The sequence below is a fragment of the Mya arenaria genome, chromosome 8 (genome assembly GCF_026914265.1).
Source record: "Mya arenaria isolate MELC-2E11 chromosome 8, ASM2691426v1".
NCBI classification, from domain to species: Eukaryota; Metazoa; Mollusca; class Bivalvia; order Myida; family Myidae; genus Mya; species Mya arenaria.
In genome coordinates this window covers 32,400,684-32,428,562 of record NC_069129.1, presented here as the reverse complement: position 1 = coordinate 32,428,562, position 27,879 = coordinate 32,400,684, and the positions used below count along the sequence as shown (strand labels likewise).

General features: G+C 33.6%; 2 protein-coding genes across 6 annotated transcripts in view; both read left to right on the top strand.

Annotated features, from left to right (window-relative positions):
* Nucleotides 1-3,342, top strand: part of LOC128242199 (engulfment and cell motility protein 2-like) — a 43,974-nt gene extending 40,632 nt beyond the window's left edge. For all 3 annotated transcript variants that reach the window (XM_052959276.1, XM_052959275.1, XM_052959277.1), the window contains one exon: nt 39-3,342. In XM_052959276.1, the coding sequence (XP_052815236.1) occupies nt 39-194 (156 nt within the window). In that variant the 3' untranslated portion in view covers nt 195-3,342. The remainder of the gene's footprint in view (nt 1-38) is intronic.
* Nucleotides 3,343-4,072: 730 nt separating this feature from the next.
* Nucleotides 4,073-27,571, top strand: LOC128242206 (lysosomal protective protein-like). Of its 3 annotated transcripts, none has more exons than XM_052959288.1 (14): nt 4,073-4,200; nt 10,720-10,840; nt 11,467-11,602; nt 12,105-12,216; nt 15,789-15,839; nt 17,118-17,204; nt 18,985-19,232; nt 20,212-20,311; nt 20,710-20,880; nt 21,422-21,570; nt 22,439-22,514; nt 23,829-23,915; nt 24,642-24,746; nt 25,343-27,571. In XM_052959288.1, exons 2-14 carry the CDS (start codon nt 10,732-10,734, stop codon nt 25,424-25,426), a joined length of 1,515 nt encoding a protein of 504 aa, XP_052815248.1. In that variant the 5' UTR covers nt 4,073-4,200; nt 10,720-10,731; the 3' UTR covers nt 25,427-27,571. The 3 variants fall into 3 exon arrangements, with proteins under 3 accessions (XP_052815248.1, XP_052815249.1, XP_052815247.1); XM_052959289.1 differs by lacking the exon at nt 22,439-22,514 and adding an exon at nt 22,566-22,641 and having other exon boundaries at nt 4,081-4,217; XM_052959287.1 differs by having other exon boundaries at nt 4,081-4,217.
* Nucleotides 27,572-27,879: the final 308 nt, after the last annotated feature.

Below are 27,879 nucleotides of genomic sequence, written 5' to 3'. Positions count from 1 at the left end.
AAACAACCAATTATCTTCTCTATATATTGTATCTCCAGATGACCAGCAGACAGACAAAAGAAGACATGGACATTTTGTTGAACATGGAAATCAAACTGCGTCTGCTTGAAACAGAGGGCATTACCATTCCTAAAGAACCGCCACCTATACCTCCACTTCCCGAAAACTACAACTTTGCATATACTCAGGCTTAGAGGACATCCAGTTACTGTTGTATAAGTCATCTTGGCTCAAAATTCACCTACATACGTATAGAGGGACATATTATTTATATGGCATATGTCATCACTGCTGCCAGATATTGTGAATACTCATGCATAAGGGGGACCAGCCTTTGGCACAAGCAAAACATGTAATCTTCAATTCCTAATTAATGCGTATTCATCGCATCTTTGTATACTTAAGTAAAAGTCATTTTGAAAGAACTTTTGTTTTTTACATAATCTTCACTCGGGCTTAAAATACAACTTATTTTCTTATTTTTAATGATTTTTTTTTATCACTTAGTGTGATATCATTATATGAATTTTAACTTTTAGTTAAATTCTGACTATTGTTTGATTAGCATTTCTGAATAAAGATTCAATTTGAGCAATGAAAAAAGCTTTATTTTGGAAACACGAAAGAAAGAAATGTAACAGGGTAATGAATATATAGGGGCACTAATTATGTCTTGCTCTAGAGCTAGCTTTTAAAGGGACGCGGTTGAGTGTCCACCTGCAGAGCGCAGGGTTGTGGGGTCAATCTCCACCAAATGCACGAAGCATATTTGTGTCGTTTGTCATAGAAAGATACTTTGTCTTTTATGCTTGGTTGACTTAAATGTTCTATGAAAACCATGAAGCTTTTCATGTGTTAATTTCCGGGTTTTTGCTCATGCTTTAAAACATTTTAAGCAAGTTTGTAGATGATCCATTATACTTGAGCAAATATCCTTTATTTTATTTGAAGGCCATTTAATTTATTATTGAGCCTGCTTGCGGTGAGCTCGACATAGTTGTCAAACGATGGTTTGGTGTATTCACGTCCGTGCGATAGTCTATCTGTATTGTTTTGTTTGGTCTGTCAAAGCTTGAAGCTTGTCATGCTTTGGATGATTTTAAAATAATTCACACAAATGCTTACACTGAGAAGACAGCGTGTTGCATGCAACACCCGTGCCTGTTGCATGCAACAACCTTGTCTGTGGAACAAAGGTCAAGGTCACACTTAAGGGTCATTGGTCAAAATTCATTTTTAATTGGCTTGTCCAAGCTGTAACCATGGCCATGCATTAGGATTTTAGAATAACTTGCCACCAATGTGCACCATCACACGATGCCATGTTGTGTGCAATATCCATATTTGAGATCAAAGGTCTAGGCCACACTCTTAGGAAATTGTTCAAAATTCCATGTTTTTTGTTTTGTCCTGACTGTAATTTGTCCATGCATTTGGATTCCTTGAAAATAACTTGGCACAGATGTTCACCATGAGAAGACATGGGTATCCCATGCAACACCCATGTCTGTAGGTCATAGGTCACTTGGTCCCAGGCCATTGGTCACAAATCCTTGTTTTTTAGATTGTCCATGCTGTAACTTGGTCAAATATTTGGTAATTTTAAAATGTCCTGGCACAACAAATAACATGGCTCAACAATTACATTCAAGGTAAAAGAATGTTTTGTAATTGTGCCAGTGGCAGGCTTGACATTGTCGGCGTTCAGTGGCAAACAACTCTATGTTCAGAGTTGTGGAAATAGTTATCAGAAATAAGCTTGCTAGCTTTTTTTGTTATGTTTTAAGAAAGCTGTTCTTTAGGAAAAAAATATGATGGAAACAGATCTGAATGTCAAATCTCTGTTCTGATAAGGACATTTGTAATAGTACACAATGGTCAAATGAAGGTAAACCTTAGTTATCTGGAAAACATTATTAGACATCAATGGTAAATACAAGGCCATTTTTGCAAACAGTTAATACAGTTGTTTAAGGTAAATTATGGATTGACTTAAAATTTGCAATGATTTTTGTTTGTATTTTTCTACAACCTTGTAACTTTTGCCAAGAATTGTTTTGTTTATGTCTTGTTTATTTATGCTGGTTTTCATATTATTGGAAATGCTTAAAAGTACCAAGAGTTACATTACTTGGTGATACTTTTTATACTGTATTACTGGTAGTTTGAAACTTTTTATACTGTATTGCTGGTAGTTTGAAATCAAAAGTGAATCATTTCTGCTTGAAACACAAGGAGCAGAAATTGTTATAGTAAAATTGACATAAGCAGTGATTATAATGAAATAGTTTGCTGTGGCTGCAAGTTAGTTTGATATGGCTGTGTCATAGATGCTGTGGCTGCAACATAGTTTGCTGTGGCAACAGCATAGTTTGATGTGGCTGCAACATAGTTTGATGTGGCTGCAACATAGTTTACTGTGGCAACAACATAGTTTGATGTGGTTGCAACATAGTTTGCTGTGGCAACAACATAGTTTGATGTGGCAACAACATAGTTTGATGTGGCTGCAACATAGTTTGCTGTGGCAACAACATATCTTGATGTGGCTGCAACATAGTTTGCTGTGGCAACAACATAGTTTGATGTGGCTGCAACATAGTTTGCTGTGGCAACAACATAGTTTGATGTGGCTGCAACATAGTTTGATGTGGCTCAGTGTCAAGAGATAAAAATGCAGAGGGATCATGTACTTTCAATGTTATTTTTGTGCTGTTGTTTTTTGGTTAAAGATGATTTTTGGCATGATGTTGATTAAATCTGACAAACTTTATTTTTTTACAATTAAAGCAATTGTCATGCTTTAAACCAATGTCTTTATAGCTGACTATACTGGTATTTCAGTTCAATTTCTAGATGAATAAGAATTCAGTAATCTTCATAAATCGCTCATAGTATTACGTTTAGACAGTAGATAATCACATTCTTTATAAATGGTTCACGTTTTGATACTTATATAGTAATCATCACCTTAATGTGAGAACTCAAGATCTCTTTTATTAGATGCACTTACTGAGTTCTTACTCTATAAGGTGACGTAGTACTTTTTGCCATCTATTCAAATAGTTATCTTTAGTTTTTAAAGTAGTGGGTTTTATTTGCTAAAATGTGCAATAAATTTAGTCTACAATGTTAAGCAAGTGAATATTAAGGTTTATTAAGTTTTTAAAGAAACTTATCAGTAATTTAGTGCATGTAACATCAGTTATTAAATGATGTTTCAAACTTTTTACCATACTGTTTTCACCATTACTGTACATATATATGCATACTAGTATGTTGGTAGAACATTCCATTACCTGTCATATTTTCTACTGCAAATAAATTTTATAATAACCTACATGCAGATATATAGTTGATATTTCTTCCTTCAAAAAGTCTCTGATTGGCTCGAAAGTAAAGGCACCAATAAACAAGAGAGCCACAGAGTGAACACCAATGCCCGCCTCTTTTTGTTTTTTTCAGTTGAACAAGTGGCATGGTCCTGACTGTAACTTGTCCATGCAGAGTTATGGGCCTTTCTGTACCAGTGCATATTGTCTCTGGCAACATGTGTACTAAGCTTCAGTTGAATGTCTTGAAACATTTTCAAGTTATGTCTAAGGTTTAAGTCATGGCACAGCTACATGTACATTGACAACGCCAATACCAGTCTATCACAATACCCCTAACTATTTATTCTTAATAAACCGAAGTATAAGAAAGATGTTAACAGTACACATGGATAAAGTCAACTAAGGTCTGACATTTACTAGTCACCTTACTAAACTATAAATGCACACTTGCATATATATATATATATATATATATATATCTAAGATATTATCCTTATAAAAAAATTGTGTTCCGCCATTACACACATCAATATAAATTTATATCAATGATAACACTGGCCAGTCATTTGAAAAATAATGGCATTGAGTTCCCATTAAATCAACATTCTTGTATTGTACCATACCAGAAAGATTTGTAAGGAGCAGCCACTTCAGTGTAAAAAGTTTGCCACAGTACAGTAGGGTATACATATTTTGTAACAAGCTCTACCAAAATCACATTGATCACATGACATGTACGCCAAGTCATGTGATACCTCATGAGAGGATTGTCATGAGTTTATGTAGTACACAAATCCCACACACTATACAATATAAACAGGACGCCTTTACTGGTATACAGACAGGAAAGAAGACACTTACCCTGGTATGTGAATTAGATTGGTAAGTTGATATTCTCTTACTTTATTTAAACTAATACTAGGCAATAATTCATGCATAACAACAGATTCTGACATGACTGAAATTAACAATAACTTTATAACTATTTTTTTGATATTTTAGGTTTAAAGATTGTGGTGATGCACAATTCTTTTTCCACAAAATTTTGTGAATAGGGCAGCGGCCGTAAAAAAAAGGGAAACATATCAAAAAGTCATTTTCATGATTTTGACAAAATATGGGAATTACAATTATGGCAATTTTTGCCTAGAAATAAACAATCTAACATTTTTGAATACTTAATACTAAAAATAAATATACAGAAAAATAGAAGAATGTGATTTACTTAATACATTGCATTACCTCTTTTATACAAAAACAATTAAGGGGTTCATTGTCTTAATTTTTATTTTTATTTTTTTTTATTTTCACAATGGGGAAACCATATATTTGTCCATGGTTTAGCGTTGGGACTAGGGCCAACGTCCAATTTTGGGCCCCAGTTGGTTAGTAAAAAGCACTTATATATTATGACATAAATGATTTCACTGGTATTATTTTCTTTTAAAATAATTTCTGCTAGATTGATGCTAGATTGATAAGATTATTATATCATTCATGAAAGAGGTAATTATTTTTATAAATATACTACTGTATGTTACCAATCCTTTTTGTAAAACAGGGGCAGTGTAGACTAAAATATATTTGTCGGCCCAATAAATTTCCTGGCAGTGGTTTTTTTCACACCTTAAATGAGATTTTGGGCATTTCTGATTGGGAAAAATGTGTAATTTTGACATAAAATCATTTTTTAATTGGGATATCTAGTTTTGCCTAGATATGAACAAGAATGCTTTTAAAAATAGATAGAAATGATGATAAGGTTTGTTTGTGAATACACCAATTTATCCCTTCAGAAAGGGTTTTGATGAAATAGTTTTTATAAAAAAACCCCACTAAAATTGGGAATTTTGTTTACTATTTCAGAAAAAAGTATATGTTAAATAATTGGGAATAGGGTAGAATCAAATTAACCACCCTAAAATTGGTCAGAAGAAAAACACTGGTTGGGGGTTGTAATTTTAGGCTCTAAGTGCTGCACCTAGCATTTTTTTTTTTAATTTACTTTGTTCTTATCATATCAGTAAATGTGAGAATCATTGTATTTAGCAACAAATTAGTTACTCATCAGACCAGTAGACACAAACTTAAAGTAACATTACCAACTTTGGAGAAATCCAGTGTAGCTAAGCTCTCAGCGGATTACGATGCAGATTTTTTTTCTCCCTTTCAATTGCACATTTTGAAATATTGAAGTAATATATATATATATAAATATCTTTTGGTCCTTTTTGAACATGCGCCAATAATCGATTCTAATTGACAACTGATCATAAAGGCCTACGTCGGCAACAATTGGTGGTGAAATTTGAACAGTCGATTAAAGAAACAAGGGACAACTACCAACTAATTTTCTTTTTCTGGTTAATGCTAGCTGGGAGTTTGTTATTGGTCCTAGATGCTAGTTAATGTCAAAATGTTAAGGTGTTACTATGTTAAGTTATCAAGTCATATTCTTATCAACTCAGTATGTCACTTGAATACCTTATTTCAAATTTTCTTTGTAATTTAACAGCTTAAGGAATGGTTCTGAACTTATCTCATGTTTGTGGTTTAAAGGTGATTTTTAAAACATGTTACAGTTTAGTCCTCACGATGTAAGAATTTAGTTTTCTCAGTTTTCTGAAAACATGAAATTGATATCTTTCTTTGTGTTTATTTTACACATGTTTACAATACTAAATGTAAGACAAAAACTAGAGCCTTAGTGGTCTCATGTTCTGTAATAGTAACTTGTTAACACTGAAGGACAGTTGCGTTCTGAATAAATAATGTAGTTTATACCAAGAAATGTACAAACAATATTGTACAGGAACATTGGTGCTTAAAACTGGTGCATGTACTGTATCTGTATTCCTAAGATGACCTAAGATAATTAAATAATAGTTAAATTGATTAATAATCTATCATTGATAGGTTTCGTAAACCTGTTATCGTTAGTAATTTTTCTGTCCAATTCCTACCACAAGGTTTTGGCAAGGTTATGACACTTCGGGTATGGCATGTAAAACTGAGTTTGTCATTTATAGTAATAAAATTATTTCATAACTAATTTGCTCATTTGTTCAAGCTGAAAATAGTTTTTAATTTATGCTTGACTGCATTTTTTCCTTATATCATTCTTATAAAATTGAAATAATGATACTCGATGTTAGACAGTTAAAATGTATTTTTTGTTTATCAGGTGTTATAGCTTATTAGATGTTCATCAGTTAAGTACCAAAGGTTATCGTTTATATAAAGATTTGATGTGGAGGTTTTCTTATACAATGTTAATGCTTGAAGTTTAATTGGCATTAAATATGGGCTATGAAACATAATAAATGTAAAGGGTATTGAAAGATAATAATCTGCATCGAGTCAACATGTTCATTAGTTATGCTTAAGTTCTAATTATACCCCCACAAACGAAGGCTAGACATATTTGAAAAAATTTTGGTACACAGGTGTAACATCAGAAGATACAGGTCAAGTTCGATATTGGTGCTGGTGGGGCCAAGGTCAAGGTCACTGTTACTAAAAATAGAAAAACAGTTTCCGGACGATAACTCATGAAAGGCTTGACAGATTTGAAAAAATTTTGGTACACATGTGTAACATCAGAAGATACAGGTCAAGTTCGATAATGGGGCTGATGGGGCCAAGGTCAAGGTTACTAAAAAAAGAAAAACAGTTTCTGGACGATAACTCATGAAAGGCTAAACGGATTTGAACAATTTTTGGTACACAGGTGTAACATCAGAAGATACAGATCAAGTTCGATATTGGGGCTGGTGGGGTCAAGGTCACTGTTACTAAAAATAGAAAAATGGTTTCGGGACGATAACTCATGAAAAGCTTGACAGATTTGAACATTTTTTGGTGCACAGGTGTAACATCAGAAGATACAGGTCAAGTTTGATATTGGGGCTGGTGGGGCCAAGGTCAAGGTCACTGTTACTAAAAATAGAAAAATGGTTTCTGCTTCATAACTTTAATTGGGCATGAGATATTGTGATGAAACTTGCTGTATAGGCAGCCTCTGTGAAGACAATGCTTGTGATTGAAAATGGGGCCAGTGGAGTAAAGGTTTTTGTGCACTGTTATGAAAATAGGAAAACGGTTTCCGGACAAACAATACATGCATGATAAAAGAAGATGCAGTGTGCAGTAACCTTGGAGTTATGGCCTCTTTTCAAAGGAATGGTTTGCCATTCCTGTGTCCAGGCGGCATTTGGGGGTATTCGTCACTCCTGTGACAGCTCTAGTTCTTAATTGTATACATTTTGGTCCATCTTTTTCTGCACCCATTGGTTGTTTTTGGGCTATCCATATGGAAGATATTCGTCTTCATGTATTCTTTTGTAGTTATTTTTTTTACGTTGTATAAACTTTAATGACATTTTAACTTGTTGTTGTAAAAGACCGGTACTAAATTATAGCAACAGCAGTATATACATGTATTTCGTTTTATCCGTCCCTTTTCCAAAATTTTACACCCAATTTTGTTTTAACACTGCTATGAAAAAAAATAATTGAACTAATAATTTAATTCAAGCGATTTTTCATACCTTTATTATGATAGTATCATAATAAAGATATGAAAGATCGCTTGAATTTAATGTCTTTGTAAACTATCGATTTATATAGATTTCGGCAGGGCCGGACCCTTAAGTCCAAAGATTGTATGTTGAGCGATATTTTGCCAATTTGATGTGGCAAATTATTATGACTATGCTGGACTCAGGATGTGAATTTTTGGGATGAAACTTCCATAGCCCCACAGAGTGTAGGACATTATTGGCCTAATTCGAGATAAACGTCTGTCAATTCACACGGAAGGAGGATGTTTTGTGGTTTTTGACATGCCTATTTATCAATATTATATGATATGGCTGCACTCCAACATTAAAGATTTTGTGGGATTTAAAGAATCAGGTACGAAATAGCTCGTCTGTTTATGAGGTCCAGGTTTCTGCAATAAACAGTTATGATCTGTGTTAGGCGTTTAGTGGCAGTTGTTTGACGTCATTCTGTTTAAGTACTATAGATTATTCTAATTTCACCAGGTTGTGTTTTTTTCTTTCTTTTTTCTTTTGGCCTATTTCACTACGTAGAAATTTCTTAGAACCATTTTAATTGGCTAAACAGTTAATAGAATATTTCACTAAGTTAAACATTCGGGCCTGATGAACTCGCAAAACAATTATGAAAATTTGACTCTCGTAAAATTAATACAAGGTTACTCCCCATCCCCCCCCCACCATTATTTTTATTTGGTTAGGGTTACATTCTTTTCAAAAACAAGTAAGGACTGTAAGGTTGATATGCTTTGTATATTTTTCTTTATCATTCAACGTAGAAAGTTTTTGTCACATTGAAGAGTGGTGTTAAAGCTGCACTCTCACAGATTTACCATTTTTACAACTTTTTTTATTTTTTGTCTTAGAAAGAGCAAATATTTGTGTAAATATCTGCAAACCAATGATACAAGATTGCTGACAAAAGATCAGATCGCAGATTTTCATATTTCCGTTCAAAAATTAATGCTTTATGGCTTAAACCGTTACTAACGGTTTAAGAAAAATGCATAAAACATCATTTTTTGAACTTAAATATAAAAATCTGCGATCTAATTTTTTGTCAGCAGGCTTTTATAACTGGTTTCCACGGTTTTTCGCAAAAATTGGCTCGTTCCAAGACAAACTGTGAGAGTGCAGCTTTAAAGTAAGCTTCTGTGTAAAGATTAAAAGGTTGAAACTACATGTATATTGAAACACAAACTAAAGAAAAAATAAAAAAAAAACGACAGAACCTTTGACTGTTAAAACAGTAGGATGGGATAACCCAAACCAAATGATGTTGTTTTTTTCTCCTAATCAACAGTATTTCTCATATGAAATGTCACCTGTTGTCGGGCATTTATTTCTGTTGTTATCAATTTCTGCTAACAATTATCTTGAGGAGTGTACCTGTCACACACATACAATAACATGCATGTAACATTATATGATACAGGGCTATACTATTTACACTAGTGTCTGCATTTGCGTCACATCTTGGTTAAGGTTTTACACTTTCTGTATCAGTGAATTTTGTTTGGAAGTGTTTTCATTTTGTCACTTGTGCCTTGCAAAAAGTCGACTTTGAGAAAATACAAAATCAGGCCCACATAGGTAATATAATGGCAATAATTACATCTTTTCCCTTTATTGTGCATACATTTTGCTGTGAAAGATTAAGTATTGTTAAGAAATTATTTTTTTCAAGACTTTCATTGCTTTTTTATTTATTAACTTAATCTGCAATAATCAAATTGTGAAAAAAAATATTTTTGGGGGAAAATGGACATTGTTGAAGGGAAAATGGACATTTTTTGCAAGGGGAAACAGCCTTTAGAAAGCAGTAAATTGCTGAAAACACTGTGTATTAAATGTGTCCTGAACCTTTCAAGTCTACTTAATTAATCAAGTTAAATAACTCTTGTATAACATGCAAATAGTGGCTCTTTATTATTTAATTAAAAATTATGGTTTAACTTTTGCATGTTATCCTATTTAAGTCAATATCTCAGAAAACACATCCTGTATTGCATTGAAACTTGAGATGTGTGAACTCAAGTATCTAACCTACTTAATTTATCAAGTTACATGAATGTAGAATTAATCTGTTTTGCATATGATGCAAATTAGGGCCTTTTTTTATTTGACTTTGAGATTCTGGTTAAGTTTTTGCCTGCAAGCGTGCAGAAGTCAATTTCTTGCATACCAGACGTGTGTTTCCCGTCATGTTAAGCCAGTGCTGGAAAAACCTGTCATACACCCCCCATGTAAGATGAGTCACACGCAATAAAGAGTCACTTCTTATTTCTTTTATTATATGGTTTATGAAAAGTATATTATGCAATTTCGATAAAGGGCAATTAAAAACATAAGTATGCAATACTTTTAATTAAAATTGAAAATAAATAATTGTAAAATCACGATTTTTATAGAAACTATTTGACGTCAATAGAGATTTAAAATTACTGCGCTTTATGACGTCAGTACCCAAATTGTACAATAGTGCGTTTTCAACATCAATTTTTCCACAAATTCATAATTTTAGGTATGCAAGAAAAAATATCAATCATGTTTTTCTGGTTCGTATTGAATAATCCGACCATGGGGCATGCTGCGTGGCCGGTAACTCGGCAAGCATAGTTGCCGGCTTATGTGCATGCCCTCGGGTTGGATTTTTCTATCTGTACGGGAAACACATGATAGATACTTAAAATCTCGGCAAATCCTTCATGTATTGGATTGGAACTTAAGACAAGTGTTCCCAACCATACAATATACTTAATTAATCATGTGAGATGTCTCCCTTATTTTGTAATTTAATCCAACTAAACTCTTCATTTTAGCTGTGATTTACGATGTCACTGAAGTTCCTTCTACCCCTGCTGGTGGCCATCGTGCACTCGCTTTTTGCTGTACCTCAAGACACTTTACGTTATAACAGATTTTTGGTAGAAGACAAGCCAGGCAAGTTGTCAGCTGTCTTATTTTATTCATCTTTCTGGATGGTTATTATTATTTGTACTAACACAAGCATTGAAAATGGTATTTAATAAAAGAAAATCAAAAGCAGAATTGAATTCTGAACTTTAATTTAAAAGAAATATTAATTACAAAATGGATAAAATCCGATTTGATTTGATGTTGCCATTCTATTTTCTGATGGTTTTGAAATTACTTCCAATATCTGAGGGCCCAGGGCCCATGATTACGAACAGTCATAGGTCCAATTCAAGACTCAAACACAGAACAGCAGTTTTATTCAAAAACAAGTAATTATCTTTATTTTTCATTTCTTTCATGTAACTAAGTGTGAATAATTGTACATTTTCAAACAGTTATAGAATACAGCAGATTTCATCACCAAAACACAACTAGAAAGAAAGTTATTATGAAGTAAGATTTGCAGTTTTGCCACTTGAGTCTGAATTTAGACTTAGGACTGTTCATGGTCATCGCTTCACTACAAATTCCTCGTGCATTGCATGTATGTGAGAATGATTTTAAAATCAAAATGCTTCATTCTATAAAAGTTGTTTGAACACCTACCCTGTGAAAATACTAGACTAACAAAAATGTTTCACATTCCACAGGTGTTGGGGAAGCTGGCAATGTTGCAGCCAGTCAGCCAGATCTGGTTGTGAATTTGCCTGGCCTTGCTAAACAACCAGCATGGAAACATTACTCTGGATATCTGAAAGCTTCTGGAACAAAGAAACTCCACTACTGGTGAGGCCCTCCAACTTCTCAACCTACCAGTACTCTCAAAATTACACAAACAAATGCATTGTTGTCATTAGTTACCCAGTGCTTTGCTTGCTATGTGTCAATGTCATTGATACTATGCTGTGGATCTCCCAACCACGATAACTTTTGTACTAAAAGCATAGCATAACACTTAGTACAGAGACATTCCATCGAAACTGTCAGTTTGTGGGATAAGACAATAGGTCGACTATGACTTAAATCATATATAGACAATGTAATGCTCAAATACAATTTTACCACTATTATAGACTTGTTTGCACAAATAGAATAATTGTCATACTTGATGACATTTTGACTAATCCTTTTTTTTAACAAGGTTGGAGTAGACTAGATGTCTTTCCATGAGTTAATGGACCCTATATAAGGACTGTTGAACTTTGTTTAAGAATCGTAGAAAACTTCTTAGATGTAAGGTGTTTTGGAGATAGTATGAAATATCATCTTGTTACAAATCTATTTGCAGGTTTATAGAATCTGCCAACAAGCCATCAACCGACCCCCTGGTCCTGTGGATGAATGGTGGACCAGGTTGTAGCTCTGACCTTGGGCTCCTTACAGAACATGGGCCATTCAGGGTCAGTGGTTTAATGTTGGAATCAAGAGAGTGAAAAAAATCCTTAAGAATATGCCGCACCATCACTTTAGCAGGATGGGACAACAAGTCTTATTTTTCCTTCTCTGCCCTGTTTTGGAGGGTGCCGCATATAAAAAAATTGCATTTTCCTTATAAATACAACATCGGTCAAGTGGTATATTGATACAGTAATTTGAATATCGTAAGCTAAAACAAATAACAAATCATTTTTAAAAAAAAAAATAACTGGGAAACATAACCAAGTGACAGAAAGTGATATTATCTTTAATTTTTAAGATCAAGGTAAAGTGAGTTGTTTCGAAATGGGTGAATTTCCCAAATGGGTGAACACCAAATAATCTTACTTTATGTTATTTGATCATTTTGAAGCATAAGTTTCAAGGTTCGAATCCTTTACAAGTAATTTTGTTTCCTGCTTTCTAGTTTTTACTGTAGTAGTAGTATTAATATCCGTATATCATTGATTGATTTTGTGTTTAAGAACATAAATGAATTGACCAGAGTTTGTGAAAAATTAGTTTATGCATGTATTATTTTTGTTAAATGTAATCTCTATACAGTTGCGTCAGTAGGTATTGAATATTGGGGATGGCGAATGTGGTGGGTGCGGGAGGGGTGTTCCCTCCCTTTGAAATTTAAAAAAAAATCTCATCTTATACACTAAATTGCCAGCACTTACAAGTTACAAGAAACACAATTGTTTGACTATATCTTACTCTGTTACATTATTGTTGCTCAGTTACAAATGTTGGGGCCATGGCTGCCGCGCCTGGGGCAGTGGTTGCGACGCTGGTGCTAATACAGCATATATTTACAATTATTTTCTTCACCATCTCTTGTCAATCAGTACAGCTACCTAAGTATAAATTTGTTAATTAAAGCTCATTAGACATGTATTCCATCCTTCGCCAGCAATATTTTTAATGGCCATCATTAGTGTAATTAAGTATTTCGTTTCATCTGTAGAATCTCAACTAAAGTAAAGTTTTATATTGCTCATGGATGGAACAGTGTCCTTTATTATCTAGTGTGTCCTTTGCAAACAGAAATGTGAATTGTAAGTCTCTTCCTGGTAATTATTGGTCATTACTGGGATGAAGGATATTGTGGATATTGTGGAAATTAATTAATTTGCTTAATATCGTGAGCATTGAAACATGGGCGAAACACATGAGGACATTGTATTAGCTGAGATTTATCCCATTTGAGTGTTCCTTAGGGTTCACATTATTGACATGCATGATAAATTGCAAAAATTAGCAAGAGCACTTTTATTGAATTATATTAGTTGGTTATATTTCTGAATTTGATGGTGTTAAAAAAAAGAAGCCTTATTTACCAATTTAAGATTCTTAAGTTTACTATGAAAGGGTGCTGCAGTCTATCCTTTCTTGTTAGCACCCTTCTGCCCTTATAGAGAACTGAACTCACACCCTTCTGCCTTTATAGAGAACTGAACTCACACCTTCTGCCCTTTTAGAGAACTGAATTGGCACCCTTCTGCCTTTATAGAGAACTGAACTCACACCTTCTGCCCTTTTAGAGAACTGAATTCACCCCCTTCTGCCCTTTTAGAGAACTGAATTCACACCCTTCTGCCCTTTTAGAGAACTGAATTCACACCCTTCTGCCCTTTTAGAGAACTGAATTCACACCCTTCTGCCCTTATAGAGAGCTGAATTCGCACCCTTCTGCCCTTTAAGAGAACTGAATTCGCACCCTTCTGCCCTTTTAGAGAACTGAATTCGCACCCTTCTGCCCTTTTAGAGAACTGAATTCGCACCCTTCTGCCCTTATAGAGAGCTGAATTCGCACCCTTCTGCCCTTTTAGAGAACTGAATTCGCACCCTTCTGCCCTTTTAGAGAACTGAATTCGCACCCTTCTGCCCTTTTAGAGAACTGAATTCGCACCCTTCTGCCCTTTTAGAGAACTGAATTCGCACCCTTCTGCCCTTTTAGAGAACTGAATTCGCACCCTTCTGCCCTTTTAGAGAACTGAATTCGCACCCTTCTGCCCTTTTAGAGAACTGAATTCGCACCCTTCTGCCCTTTTAGAGAACTGAATTCGCACCCTTCTGCCCTTTTAGAGAACTGAATTCGCACCCTTCTGCCCTTTTAGAGAACTGAATTCGCACCCTTCTGCCCTTATAGAGAACTGAATTGGCACCCTTCTGCCCTTATAGAGAGCTGAATTGGCACCCTTCTGCCCTTATAGAGAGCCGAATTGGCACCCTTCTGCCCTTATAGAGAACCGAATTGGCACCCTTCTGCCCTTATAGTGAGCTGAATTGGCACCCTTCTGCCCTTATAGTGAGCTGAATTGGCACCCTTCTGCCCTTATAGAGAACTGATTTGGCACCCTTCTGCCCTTATAGAGAACTGATTTGGCACCCTTCTGCCCTTATAGAGAACTGAATTCACACCCTTCTGCCTTTATAAAGAACTGAACTTACACCTTCTGCCCTTTTAGAGAACTGAATTCACACCCTTCTGCCCTTTTAGAGAACTGAATTCACACCCTTCTGCCCTTATAGAGAACTGAATTCACACCCTTCTGCCCTTATAGAGAACTGAAATCACACCCTTCTGCCCTTTTAGAGAACTGAATTCACACCCTTCTGCCCTTATAGAGAGCTGAATTCGCACCCTTCTGCCCTTTTAGAGAACTGAATTCACACCCTTCTGCCCTTATAGAGAACTGAATTGGCACCCTTCTGCCCTTATAGAGAACTGAACTTACACCCTTCTGCCTTTATAGAGAACTGAACTTACACCTTCTGCCCTTTTAGAGAACTGAATTCATGCCCTTCTGCCCTTTTAGAGAACTGAATTCACACCCTTCTGCCTTCATTGAATTGACTGCTTTAGATAATTTTATGAAATAAAATCATAAATACATACAAACTGAATTTATCTGGCAGTTGAAACCTCAAACTATAACATGTTTCTAACATTTTTGACAAATTGATCATATTCAAGTTCTGCACAGCCTGATATAATGTGCTCTTTTCAGCCTCAGCACCCTGTCTGTTTTCTGCAGCACCCTTTTTAAAATCTGGCTAAAGCCCTATATACATATTTTGTCGATATTTTGTGAAAGATTTAATTGTACGTAATATCCAAGAAAAATGTTGAAGATTTTTAGTGTAAATCATTCTCTTTTTGAAATTACTTTAATACATGTTCACAATCTAATTTCTACATCATTTCTGGCAATGCTTTCATGTTTTTCTCTGAGAGAAAGATAAAGTCTAATGAAATATTTATTGACAGGGAAATTGTAAACCAATGATTTTTTTTTGTAATACCAGATAACGTCTGACTTCCGTTTATCTCAAGATGTTTTGTAATTTTCAGTTTAGAAATATTAAGTGCACTTTTTATTAAATCAATTATTTACATTCTTCTTAACAAAGCACCTGAAAACTTGGAAAACAGGTTGTTAAATCATGCATCCGTGCTTAGCTGATAAGCCCCTCACAGACTTTCATGATGTTGTAATTAATTCATCAATCATTTTACCCTTCATCAAAGGCTGTTTTTTTATTTCAGATTTCCAAGGATGGATCTGGTGTGACTTACAATAAATATAGCTGGAACAATGTGAGTTTCAGGATCTGTATTTTCCTGTATTTCCCGATAACACGATAATCAGGTCACGGTGTTTTAAGTGGTTTTGAAGCATGTTTCTGTTAAATTGTAAGATCATGAACATGCTGTTAAGAAACTGAATAAAATCTAACTATAACAATGTTAAGATGGTTAGTGGTTTTGTTTGAGTTAAGTGTTTATTTCCTTTCCGTATTGCTATGTTACTAGTAAGGAAGCTGAATCAACTTTGCAAGAACACTCAAGCAGTTAAAGAACCCATTTAATTTTATAAAAATTTCAAAGAAATGCCAACTTACCTTGTAAAATCTTAAATTATCTGTTGAAAAGTTACAATGATGCCACTCAATGCAACGATTCTGCACATGATTTGCCTGAATGTTGGTAAAATTTTGGTCATTTAGGCCCATTTTACGTTTCACCCTGGTCCTTTTTGGCCTCCTTCATATCTACCGTATGTACTTGCCTAAAGTAATGTTTACATGGTATGCTATTTGTTTTATAAAAGGAAGAGATAAATATATGTTAAATTTGTTTATTTCTTGTTCACGGCCCACCAACATTTGGCTATTTTCTTGCAGGCAGGTTAAAAAAATACAGTCATGTTTCCATGCCTTCGTAACTATTACCAGCTTCTGGGGTCCACAAGTGTCATACCCAATGTGCACTATCGCATTTTTTTCTTTCAAAATCAAATACACAACCAACAACTATAAACCTTATATGTCCCTTTCACCGTTAGTCAGGCATCTTCCTCTACTATGGATTTAACAGTATTAAAATTTTTGTCAGAGGCTATCAAAATTTGGCCAGCCGGACAGGGCTCATCTTTAACACACCTTTTATTTTCCAAGGTTACAAATCTTGCAGCAGTATGGTACCGAAGAGCTATTTCCCCAAACACATTGTCTAGATCTGTTTTAATTTCTTATGCGCTTTTACCCAGTAATTTCTAATGCGCTTTTACCCAGTAAGCCACAAATCATGCAATATGCTCTTTGCTCTTATCAGATATTTTTGCAAGATTCAGCCATATTTCAGTCAGTATAAAGTGGTTTGTTGTCTTTAAAAACGCATTGAAACACCAGTGCACATGGAAAACGAATTTGGATAGATTTTCAGAAAAATAAAAACTCAATCCAAAGATATACAATAAATGTATGTGCATGAGAGACTAATTTTGCAGCTATGTTTCCAATCCTAATAAAATGCTCCATGTGACAATTAATATGGTAGTACCAGTATTTCGAATTTCATTTTGTCATTACCCAGGTGGCCAACATGTTGTATCTGGAGGCCCCGGCTGGTGTCGGCTACTCCTACTCTGAAGACAAAAACTACACCACCAGTGACGATGAAGTATGTGTAGCAATGTGGCTCATACATTTAAATATTTAGAAACTATTTCTTATGATTTCCATAAACCATGTCAGGCCTTAATATCACAACTCATTCTACCACATAATTTTGAATGTTGTTTAAACTCGTATATGTGTTCACACTAGTGATGAAACGATTATCGAGTACAATCGAGTAATTGTTGCTGATAATGCTATGTCGGCGACAATCGATAGTACTTGTCCAAAATCGATGTCGCTAATGTTACTTCCTGTAACTACATATTAATTTATTTTGGTGGCAACTGTCGAGTTAATGTCATTTTTTTCTTTCCGGTGAATTCTCGTTGAGTTCATTTTAACAAGGGATGTCACTCTCTTACACAAATGCCGTGAATGTAAACACTTTCGCTTAAAACCTTATAAACTCTCCCAAATTTCTAATTGTTTTTAACTGTTTACATATTTCATAATACCTTATAGCATTACACATACTGATTCCAGTTTTAACCATATAGAAGACCATGATGATACTCTAATGATTGTATTCGGTTATGATAATCATCCTCAAATTTGGGTCAAAAAATAGCTCATGACAACTACGGGAGATAACACCAAAAGTAATAAACAATACGAAAGAAAGTGGTTAAAAAACACTATTTCTATGAACATTACATTGTAAAGAATATATTTGACTGAACAATCTAGGGTGACAAATTGTTTAATGGTTGTTTTTACGATAAAAACTTCATTACTTTCTTATTTTTTACGCTTTGACTTTGCGCACGTTTTTCTCGAAATCGAGGCTATCGGTTTCGGGCCAAAAGTCTCATGACGCGTCACATATTATAAACTTTCGATTATTGTCCGATAGTAAATCGAAATGCTTGGTCGGATTCGATTTGATTATCAATAGCAAATAGAGTCTGAATTTCAATCACTAGTTCACACTTCTTAAAAATGCATTCTGTAATAGAATATGTAGTTTGAAAGCCTTCGACAAAATGCCAAAGAAAACAAGTTTGAGAGAAAAATATGAAATAGAGCACAAATCATTCTTTTATTTTTATCTATCACTCAAGTACATTTTCTGCTCTATTATTTTTTTTCTATGAAATATCCATCAAAGATTTTTCATTTGCACATTTTATGAGATATGTTTTTAAATTTGTAAAAACATTTATGATTTTTATTTAATTTTGGAGTTTTGTGGAATAATGAGTTGAGATTAAGATTTGATTTGAGTATAGTTGTGATATTCAGGTGCCAGGGGCCATGAATAAGAAAGTTCCAATTTTGTGTATTAAATTACAAAAAATCATATGTATTCTATTTATTTTGCTATTAAAAATAAAAGTGATAAAATTTAGACTTCGGAAATGTGATCAAATGCAGCAAATTCCATCACCAAAATTTAACTAGAAAGAAAGTTAGATTGAAACAAAGATATGTAGTTTTGCCACTTGAGCCTGAACTCAGACTTACAAGTAGGACTGTTTGTAATCATGGTCCCCGGGACTTAAGTCATTTCTTAACTTAAGACAATTTCTTAATATTTTCAAAAAATCAAAGGCAATGACAATAAAGGAGTTCATCAATTATTAAGCCATTATCTCATATGATTAGCAAGATACTGAACTTAAGAAAATTACTTGAGTTAGGAAATGACTTAAGATGTTTTATGAATACGATCCCAGTTCTCAAAATTTCACTTTCAAGTTTTGAGAATTGTAAATTTTAACATAACCATAATGTTTCATACTTAAATTGTCTTAACACACTTAAACCCTTATCCTTTTCAGGTTGCAAGTGACAACTACCTAGCCTTGAAGTCTTTCTTCGTCAAATTCCCTGAGTACAAATCCAACCCGTTTTACATAACGGGTGAGAGTTATGGGGGTATTTATGTACCAACCCTCTCTGCTATCGTCCTACATGATTCCAGTATGAATTTCCAGGGAATGGCCATAGGCAACGGGATATCAAACTTCGATACCAACGATGATTCGCTGTTATACTTTGGATATTATCATGGTCTTATCGGAGAAGAGTGAGTTCCAAATTTACTTTAAGAATTTGCAATGATATTTTTATGGTGGTGTTATTTACTGTAAATGTTTTTCATAAGGATAGAAACATGGTTCTACCTGACCATTTGATACATGTTTTTATTTGTTTGATATATCAAGTTTTGGCATTTTCTCTTGTAAAAATATGTTTTTCATTATTATAGCTATACATTTTTATAGCAATTTACCATATGAGGTATTGTTTTGATTTTCACTCTGTGATAATGGATGTAGAGCTTCATATAGTATTATTGATAGGTACAATGTTAAAAATATATCAAACCTTTGATATGATGAATACGTCACCTTAGTGCAATAACTCAATAACTTCAGATTAAATGTTGCAATATCTTAGGATTAAATGTTGCAATATCTTTGGATTAAATATTGCAATATCTTAGGATTAAATGTTGCAATATCTTTGGATTAAATATTGTAATATCTTAGGATTAAATGTTGCAATATCTTTGGATTAAATGTTGCAATATCTTTGGATTAAATGTTGTAATATCTTTGGATTAAATGTTGTAATATCTTTGGATTAAATGTTGCAATATCTTTGGATTAAATATTGCAGTATCTTAGGATTAAATATTGCAATATCTTAGGATTAAATATTGCAATATCTTTGGATTAAATGTTTCAATATCTTAGGATTAAATGTTGCAATATCTTTGGATTTAATATTGCAATATCTTAGGATTAAATGTTGCAATATCTTTGGATTAAATGTTGTAATATCTTAGGATTAAATGTTGCAATATCTTTGGATTAATTGTTGCAATATCTTTGGATTAAATGTTGCAATATCTTTGGATTAAATGTTGTAATATCTTTGGATTAAATGTTTCAATATCTTCGGATTAAGTTTTGCAGTATCTTAGGATTAAATGTTGCAACATCTTAAAATTAAATGTTGAAGTATCTTTATATTTAATATTTTTACTTTTGTGTTACCAGTTTGTGGAACAAGATGTTGAATGCATGCTGCCCTGGACAGTCAGTGAGACAGTGCCATTTTCAGACTGGTTACACTTACAACAGTGACTGCAGTGATCTGGTCAGTATACATTTGTAAACTGACTTGCTTTTACCAAGCTTTTGACTGGTTTTTAACTCTATGTTATGTACTTGTTGAGTTTGTAAAATATGGTGGCCATCTTGGAGGCCATTTTGAAATAAAAATAATCACCAAACATTTATTTTGTTAAGTGTAATTTTTAATAAGTAGTTTAAAACTTTTAAAGCTTAATATAGAAGATAACTTGAACACCACTCTCACATGATGACAATAATGTTCATATTACAGCCTTATAAAATAAAAAATAACAAAGCCTACCTACTCTATCTGTTTTAGAAAAGGATGCTTTCCTAATCAAACCATCCCCCCCCCCCCCCCCCAATTATTGTCATAATAAACCCTTTGGCAAAACCTTGAATTTTAAACTTATTTTCCAGGTTGGCCAAGGTCTAGATGTGATTACCAGTTCAGGCCTCAATGAGTACAACCTGTATGCTCCGTGTGATGTACCCAAACCTGATGGCTACATCTACAACAACAACTCCTTTGTCTATGATGTCCCGAGTTTTGGGCACCAGAACCACCCATACATGATTAAGAAACTAAATGTGAGTTCTTTGGATAAATTAATAAAAGTGTTTGTTTTAATATGTAGTTTAAAACCTTTAAAGCTTTATACAGAAGATTACTTTAACACCATTCTTCAATGATAAAAATTACATTCTTATATATAGCCTAATAAATTAAAAAAAAAAAAAAAAAAAAAAAAGGGCCTAGCTACCCTACCTGTTTTTGGCCTTATCATTTCAAAGTTTTCTAACAATTTGTTCATTTTTCTTAAACTTTGTGGCAATTGTTCGTATGTGGTTATTTGTTCCTAATTTTTCATAAAAACTGTAGTCCATTTTGATCCATAATAAGAAAATATTCCTGGTGGGGATTGAACCCTCAACCTGGACACCTATACAATTATACCTATACCTAAACCAATCTCGCCCTCTTTAGTCGGTTTATGATTCATAATCTGCTAAATTACCTTTAAAACCATAGTGTTCAAAATAATAACCAGTTTTATACTGCTTGCTATATATCAGTTTGACAGAGTGATTGAATAATTTCATAAACAACAATGACCAATTCTTTATACAGAAAATTAAGTTACATCAGCAATATGAAGAATCAGTGCAACTGACCCCACCGTGTCTCGACTATGGATATGCCATAAGCTACATGAACACTGCAGAAGTAAGGGTCGCCCTACATATATCGCCCTTCGCTCAGGACTGGGACGTTTGCAGGTACATAATATTGAGTTTTAAAACATAGATACCTATAAAGATACAGATAGCTTCATAAAATCAATAGAGTCAATCAATTTATTAGCTGATTTAAACTTACTTATTGTACAACAATTGTGAGACAAGTTCTTACATTATATTAAGTCACTCTCATTGGCACGATGTTGCGCAAGAGTGTGGTCTTGTGTTGCTGGGGAAACTGGAGTACCTGGGGAAAACCCACTTGTCCGGCTTGGTAACTGAAAACCAAACTCACATGCGCCCAGGCCAGAAAACGACTCGGGTGAGAAGCGAGTATATTCCACTGTGCTTACTGGACAACCAAATACTAAATGAATGGTTATTTATAAAAAGCTGAGAGGAGATTTCATTGGCTTGAAATGTAGCTGATAACCTAACCCATAGGAGAGGCTAGAATATAAAATATTAGTTTTATATCAATTGACTGATAACGCATGTTATAATGACCATTTTGCTTTCAGGATTTGACACACAATGTCATAGCCTCCCCTTGATATTTGCTCCATACCCCAACCCCTGGCGGGAAATATGATCATCCCCATAATTGAAAGAAAATTCTTTTTTTCTGTGTGTGTGAATGAAAAAAAGTAGACATAATTTCTAGTAGAATACATACCTTATAATATATGTACTCTTAATACAGTGTTTTCGATTAAAAAGAAAAGCTAGTTGAAATAAAATGTTTTTAAATGAAGAAAAATGCTCCAACAGAATTATTAATGACAATTTATGAAAAACCTCATAGTTTAATTAGGGCAAAATCCACTGTTTTACTGAGAAAAGTTGCCTGGGAAGCCTTCCAGAAACATTGCATGTATGATTTAAAACATGCTACATACTATTTCAGTGCTGATGTTGGGTCCACGTATGTTAGCCAATACAATGATGTGACCAAATTTTACCAGGAAGTATTATCAGCAGGGGTAAGACCAATGTCAAACTCTAATATTAATTTTTCTTCTCTTTTTGGACAGTGATACTGTAAACAGTGGGTATAAGACACAGTACAATGATGTGACAGAGTTTTATATGACAGTGCTTAATGCAGGGGTGAGAAAGCATTTAAAAAAAACCTATAGATTATTTCTCCCCCAATATACTATAAATTTATATAGGAGAATCTTTTTTTTCAGTGTAAGATTGCAATATATTTCACTGAGTGAGCACCAAAAGCTATATTTAATTTGTGGCTATGCCACTCGTGAAACATTTACTTTCAGTGTTAACGAGACGAAATATTTGCAATCTTATTCTGTAAAAAACGATTTTTCCTTTTATTATATATGCTTTAAAAGAATATCAAAATTCTATTGTGGTTTTTCAGAAAAGCACTCGAAATTGTATGCTAACTAAGCGTAATTTCGGAAATGGCATTGCCGAAATTGTGTCCCAATATTGTGTGCACTTAATTGCACTGATGTTTATTCAGTGTGTGTACCACTAAATCTCTATTAACCATAAGGAAGCATATAATAAATGATAATATTCTCCTTTATACACATATTTCATATCCCTTACATTAAGTGCACCCATTCCAAATGCATATCTTATTAAAGTGACACTCAATTCTGACTGCTAAACCTTTAACTTCTTACTAAATAATGCATTTATGTTAAAAAGTAATTACTGATAACAAGATTGTAACCATGTATTTAATAGCAAAAAGCACAAAAATATTAAATGATTGGTGAATGCTAAAATATTTACTGTGGTCTTCTATAGTCTCATAAGGTGGAAATACAGTGTTTTATGCTCAATTCTTTCAAATTCAGCTTGGTATCCTTCATAAGAACCATTGTTTTCGACATTTATTTATCCTTTGCGGAATATTAAAACAATATTATTTATTATAATATAATTAATAATTAATAAATATAATATAATTAATTGTGGTAAATCTTTTTTGGCAGTAAGAGTGCATCTTTAATCTAACTTTATCACAGCAATAAGTGTATGCTTCATTTCTTTGATGAAACTTTTTAGATTTGGTCATGATGTTAGCATGTATATTAAAGACCAATATTCTTGCAAAATAATACAGTTTAATTGTAACATTATTGATTTGTTCTGCACAAGTCTTCCAATGCCAACATGGGCAGAAATTGTATTTTTATGAAAACAAATTCGAATATTCTTTTGAAATATTACATTATGTAACATGTGATTATCTTGATTTGATTAAACATTTATTTATTTAGTTTTGTAAGTATATACATGTACATGTTTTTCTATTACAGAAATCGGTTCTTGTGTACAATGGTGATATAGATATGGCCTGTAACTTCCTTGGCGATGAGTGGTTTGTGGAGAAACTCAACCTGCCTGTAAGTACTTGTAGCTTGGTTAATATTTTATGCAAAGGGAGGCAACTTCTGACACACCAACATACCGTTTATTGAAAACTGTTGCCTGCATGTGTATCTAATGGTGTAAAAGGGTTAATTCATACTGATTTGAAAACTGCTTAAGAGAATAAAACTTCCGATATGGTGAACAATGACTTGTTTAAACAATGGGCTTGTCATGTAATAAACTGAGTGAAAAGAGAGGAGAAGAGGCAGTCAACTCTTTTCAATTAAATAGTGTGTCATATGTTGCCTCCCTTCGCATGAAATATAAAACAAGCTATTATACTAATATATAAAGAGTCTTTAATTACTTTGTCTTTTTTTTCAAAGATACCTGGTATTGTCAAAGCCTTGATGTCGTGTAAGACATTAAATGAAATCGTCTGCTTGTATTTTAGCAAGTTCCATAATCTTGGCTAGAATATTTGCTGAGTGATCCCCTTGGTTGACAAAAACAATGAGTTTTGACATATATACAGTGTTCTTGTTGTACTTTGAAGTATTCCTGTTCAGAACATTTACTCACTTCATTTGATGGTCATATTAATAACAGTCAGTTTTTTTAGCAATAAATGCAAGGCAAAATGTGTTTAATTTTCGTTTGCCTACCATGCAAGGTTTTGTCATCTGCTTTATTTTGCCATATCTACTGTAAAAGAAAACTTCCAGCATTTATCTCTGTGTACCGGTATGTCACTACAGGTGGAACGGCAACGAGGACCCTGGTATGTGACAGACTCCAATGGGAACAAGCAAGTGGCTGGGTTCACCAAACAGTTTAAACAGCTCACTCTCACCACCATACGGGTAAGGGCTTGATGACATGCTTAGAATGGTGCTTATTAATGTTATGAGAGTATTTAATTTTATTGACATCTTTTCTATCTTACTTGATTTAGGTAAGCTTGATTTCTCATAAAAAAAACTCAAGGTAATAGACTGGCAAAAACCAGCTCGTGTTCTGGTGTGATTAACACAACAGTTTTTAACTGATCTTCATGATACTTGGTTAGAATATTTCGCAGCCTGATATTTAGGACCAGTGTAAGTATGGGTCATCTCAGGACAAACACTACAATTTGTAGGTCAAACCAGTTTAAATATGAGTCAGCAGAATTCACGTTTTCTTCTATGAACATAAATTCTGCTGCAAAATCACACATGTCAAAATGAAAAATCCTGCTTTCATGCGATGTCTGTATGAACTCCATTTTTACTTACTAATGCAGCCATAAATTATTATGGTAAATGTTTGCTTCTCCATACTTCATATAGCAACATTTACACTGTCTCATTAGCTATGAAATTAGTTTTTGAGCCACTTGAAGATAAAGACAACTTCAGAATAGTGCTTGTTATTACTCCTCTGGAAAGAAATGTTATTGTTATTCTCTCCATTAAAGGGAGCCGGCCATATGGTACCCCAGGACAAGCCCGAAGCTGCCCTAGAGATGTTTGCCAGCTTTGTACAAGCAAAAAGGAACTAGGTTACACGACAGAAAACAGCCAGGAACCAAAATCTGCACAAACATTTTTTCCTAGGGAAACATTAATTTGATTGTGTTATATGACATTTGGAAAAAAGGTTGAATACAGCTTTACATGCGGTCAAAATAATGTGTTCTGTAGTTAAAATGAAGTGTTGTTTTGGATACCTTAACTGAACACATAGATGCCAGTTAAAAATGTATCTCTAAGTTTTCTATCAGATAAAATGCAAATGACCAGTCGCCAATTGTCAATCAAACTATCAGTTGACCAATAATGTGATTATGTTTTGTAAATAAATATAAGCACATGGTTGCATTATCCAATGGTTAAGCAGGTAAAATTCCATCAAATGATCTTGACAAGTTGAAATAATTGCTTTGGCGACTGGTCAATTTTGCAAAAAAAGTAAGAGATACAATATAAGTATCTATCATGTGTTTCTGGTACAGATAGAAAAATCCGACCCGAGGGCACGGGCATAAGCCGGTAACGAGGCTTGCAGAGTTACCGGCCACGCAGCAAGGGTCAGATTTTTTTATCCGTACCGGAAACACATGATTGATATTTTTTCTTGCATATCTGATATCAATTTGTGGAAAAAATGACGTAGAAAACAATCTTTGGTACAATTACACCAAAAAGCATGTGCGACGTCATAAAGCGCAGTAATTTTAAATAACTAAACATCCTGTTTTTTACGATTATTTATTTTCAATTTTGATTAAAAGTATTGCATACATATATATTTCATTGTGCTTTATTGAAATGGCATAATATACTTATCACAAACCATACAATAAAAGAAATAAGAAGTGGCGCGTTGTTGCGCATGACTCATCTTACATGGGGGGTGTAAGATGAGTTTTTCCAGCACTGGTCATATGACCGGAAACACATGTCCGGTATGCAAGAAAATGCCATCTTCAAAGTACTTGTTACTAACAACATATAGCACAGCTAACAATATATAATGTGTTATTTTTTCATACAATTACTTTTATCAAGATCTCTAAGCATAAATGATTGTTGCCATGGTTATTGTCTTTTTGTTGTCGATTGAATGCAATTATTGGTGACTAAAAAATGAGTGTAGGACAAAAAATTCCCCTGACAAAAAAACTCCCACTCATTTTTGTATAGGTGGACAAATCCCCCCTCACCAATTTTACTAGTCAAAAATGTGGGGCAGGTGTTTGTGTTTTGTCCAGTGATGTTTTATCTGGCTTGCGGTAAAAATGTTATGTTGTGATTCGAAAAAATAGTGCTTAAACAGTAGGTACACTACTTCATAGTGTAAAACGCATTAATAATTGTGTTTTATTCATATCATCAAGCAATATCAAATATACACAAAGTCTTCTACCTCAATACTATTCCTACAAACGAGACTTAAAACCTGTCAAATTTATTAATATCTGTTTTAATTATCTTTATATTTTTTGGTTTCAGTTAATGACTTATATAGCATTTTATTTCTGGACATTTTATATTGTGCCATGGCATTTTTGATACTGTCAGCCTCGGCTGCTTACACAACTTACACAGATGACTCAGGTTCATTCATAGATTTTTCAGATGTATTTTCTATTGTCAAATGAAATCAAAGAGTATTTAAGTTTTGCATGACTTTGTACTACATGTATGTTCTTGAGTTTGAAATTGTTCATGCATTTGTTTGCATCATTCATAGAAATCCTTTTGAAAATGAACTATCTTATCAACAGTGTTTCACAAGATTTTTTTTTTTTTCAAATTTGATATTCTTGGTGCTTATAAGGCCAATCTGATAGACACGTTGTAATTTGTTGTTGTTTTTTGCTTATTTTCAAACAAAAACAAATTGCAATTAATATGTAATTTATTAATCATAAGATAATTTATAAAATGATTTTGTAGATATAAATGCTTGTTGAAAAGTGACACTTATAATCCACAATCTTGTAATAGATGATTTTGCTCAATGATATTAATTGCCACTTTATCATAATATTCATAATTCTATTATTATACTCGGTTTTCACAGCGCATTAGTCTTTCAGAACAATAGTTTATTTGTTCACTAAAATTAATGTTATTTATGTATCGCCATTTTAATCAAGACATTGGTTCTTTTCAGTGAATAAATGTTCTAAAAAAATGAATGTTTTCCTCTTATTTTAATTCAATTGGTCAATTTCTGGCAAGCCTTTATTCCACGCAATATATATTTTTGTCTATTCTTTATACTTTTTTTACAAGTTTAGCAGGTTCTTAAGGTCCACAGTTAAGTTTAAACTTAGCTTTTTACAACGAATGTGAAACAAGCTATTACAACATTATATCCATTACTCTCATTGGAATGATGTTATGCGAGAATGTGGCTTGTCTTGTGGGGATAACCGGAGTACCTAGAGGAAATCAACTTGACCTGTTTCAAGATTATGTAAATTGTTATAGATTTATGCACTGA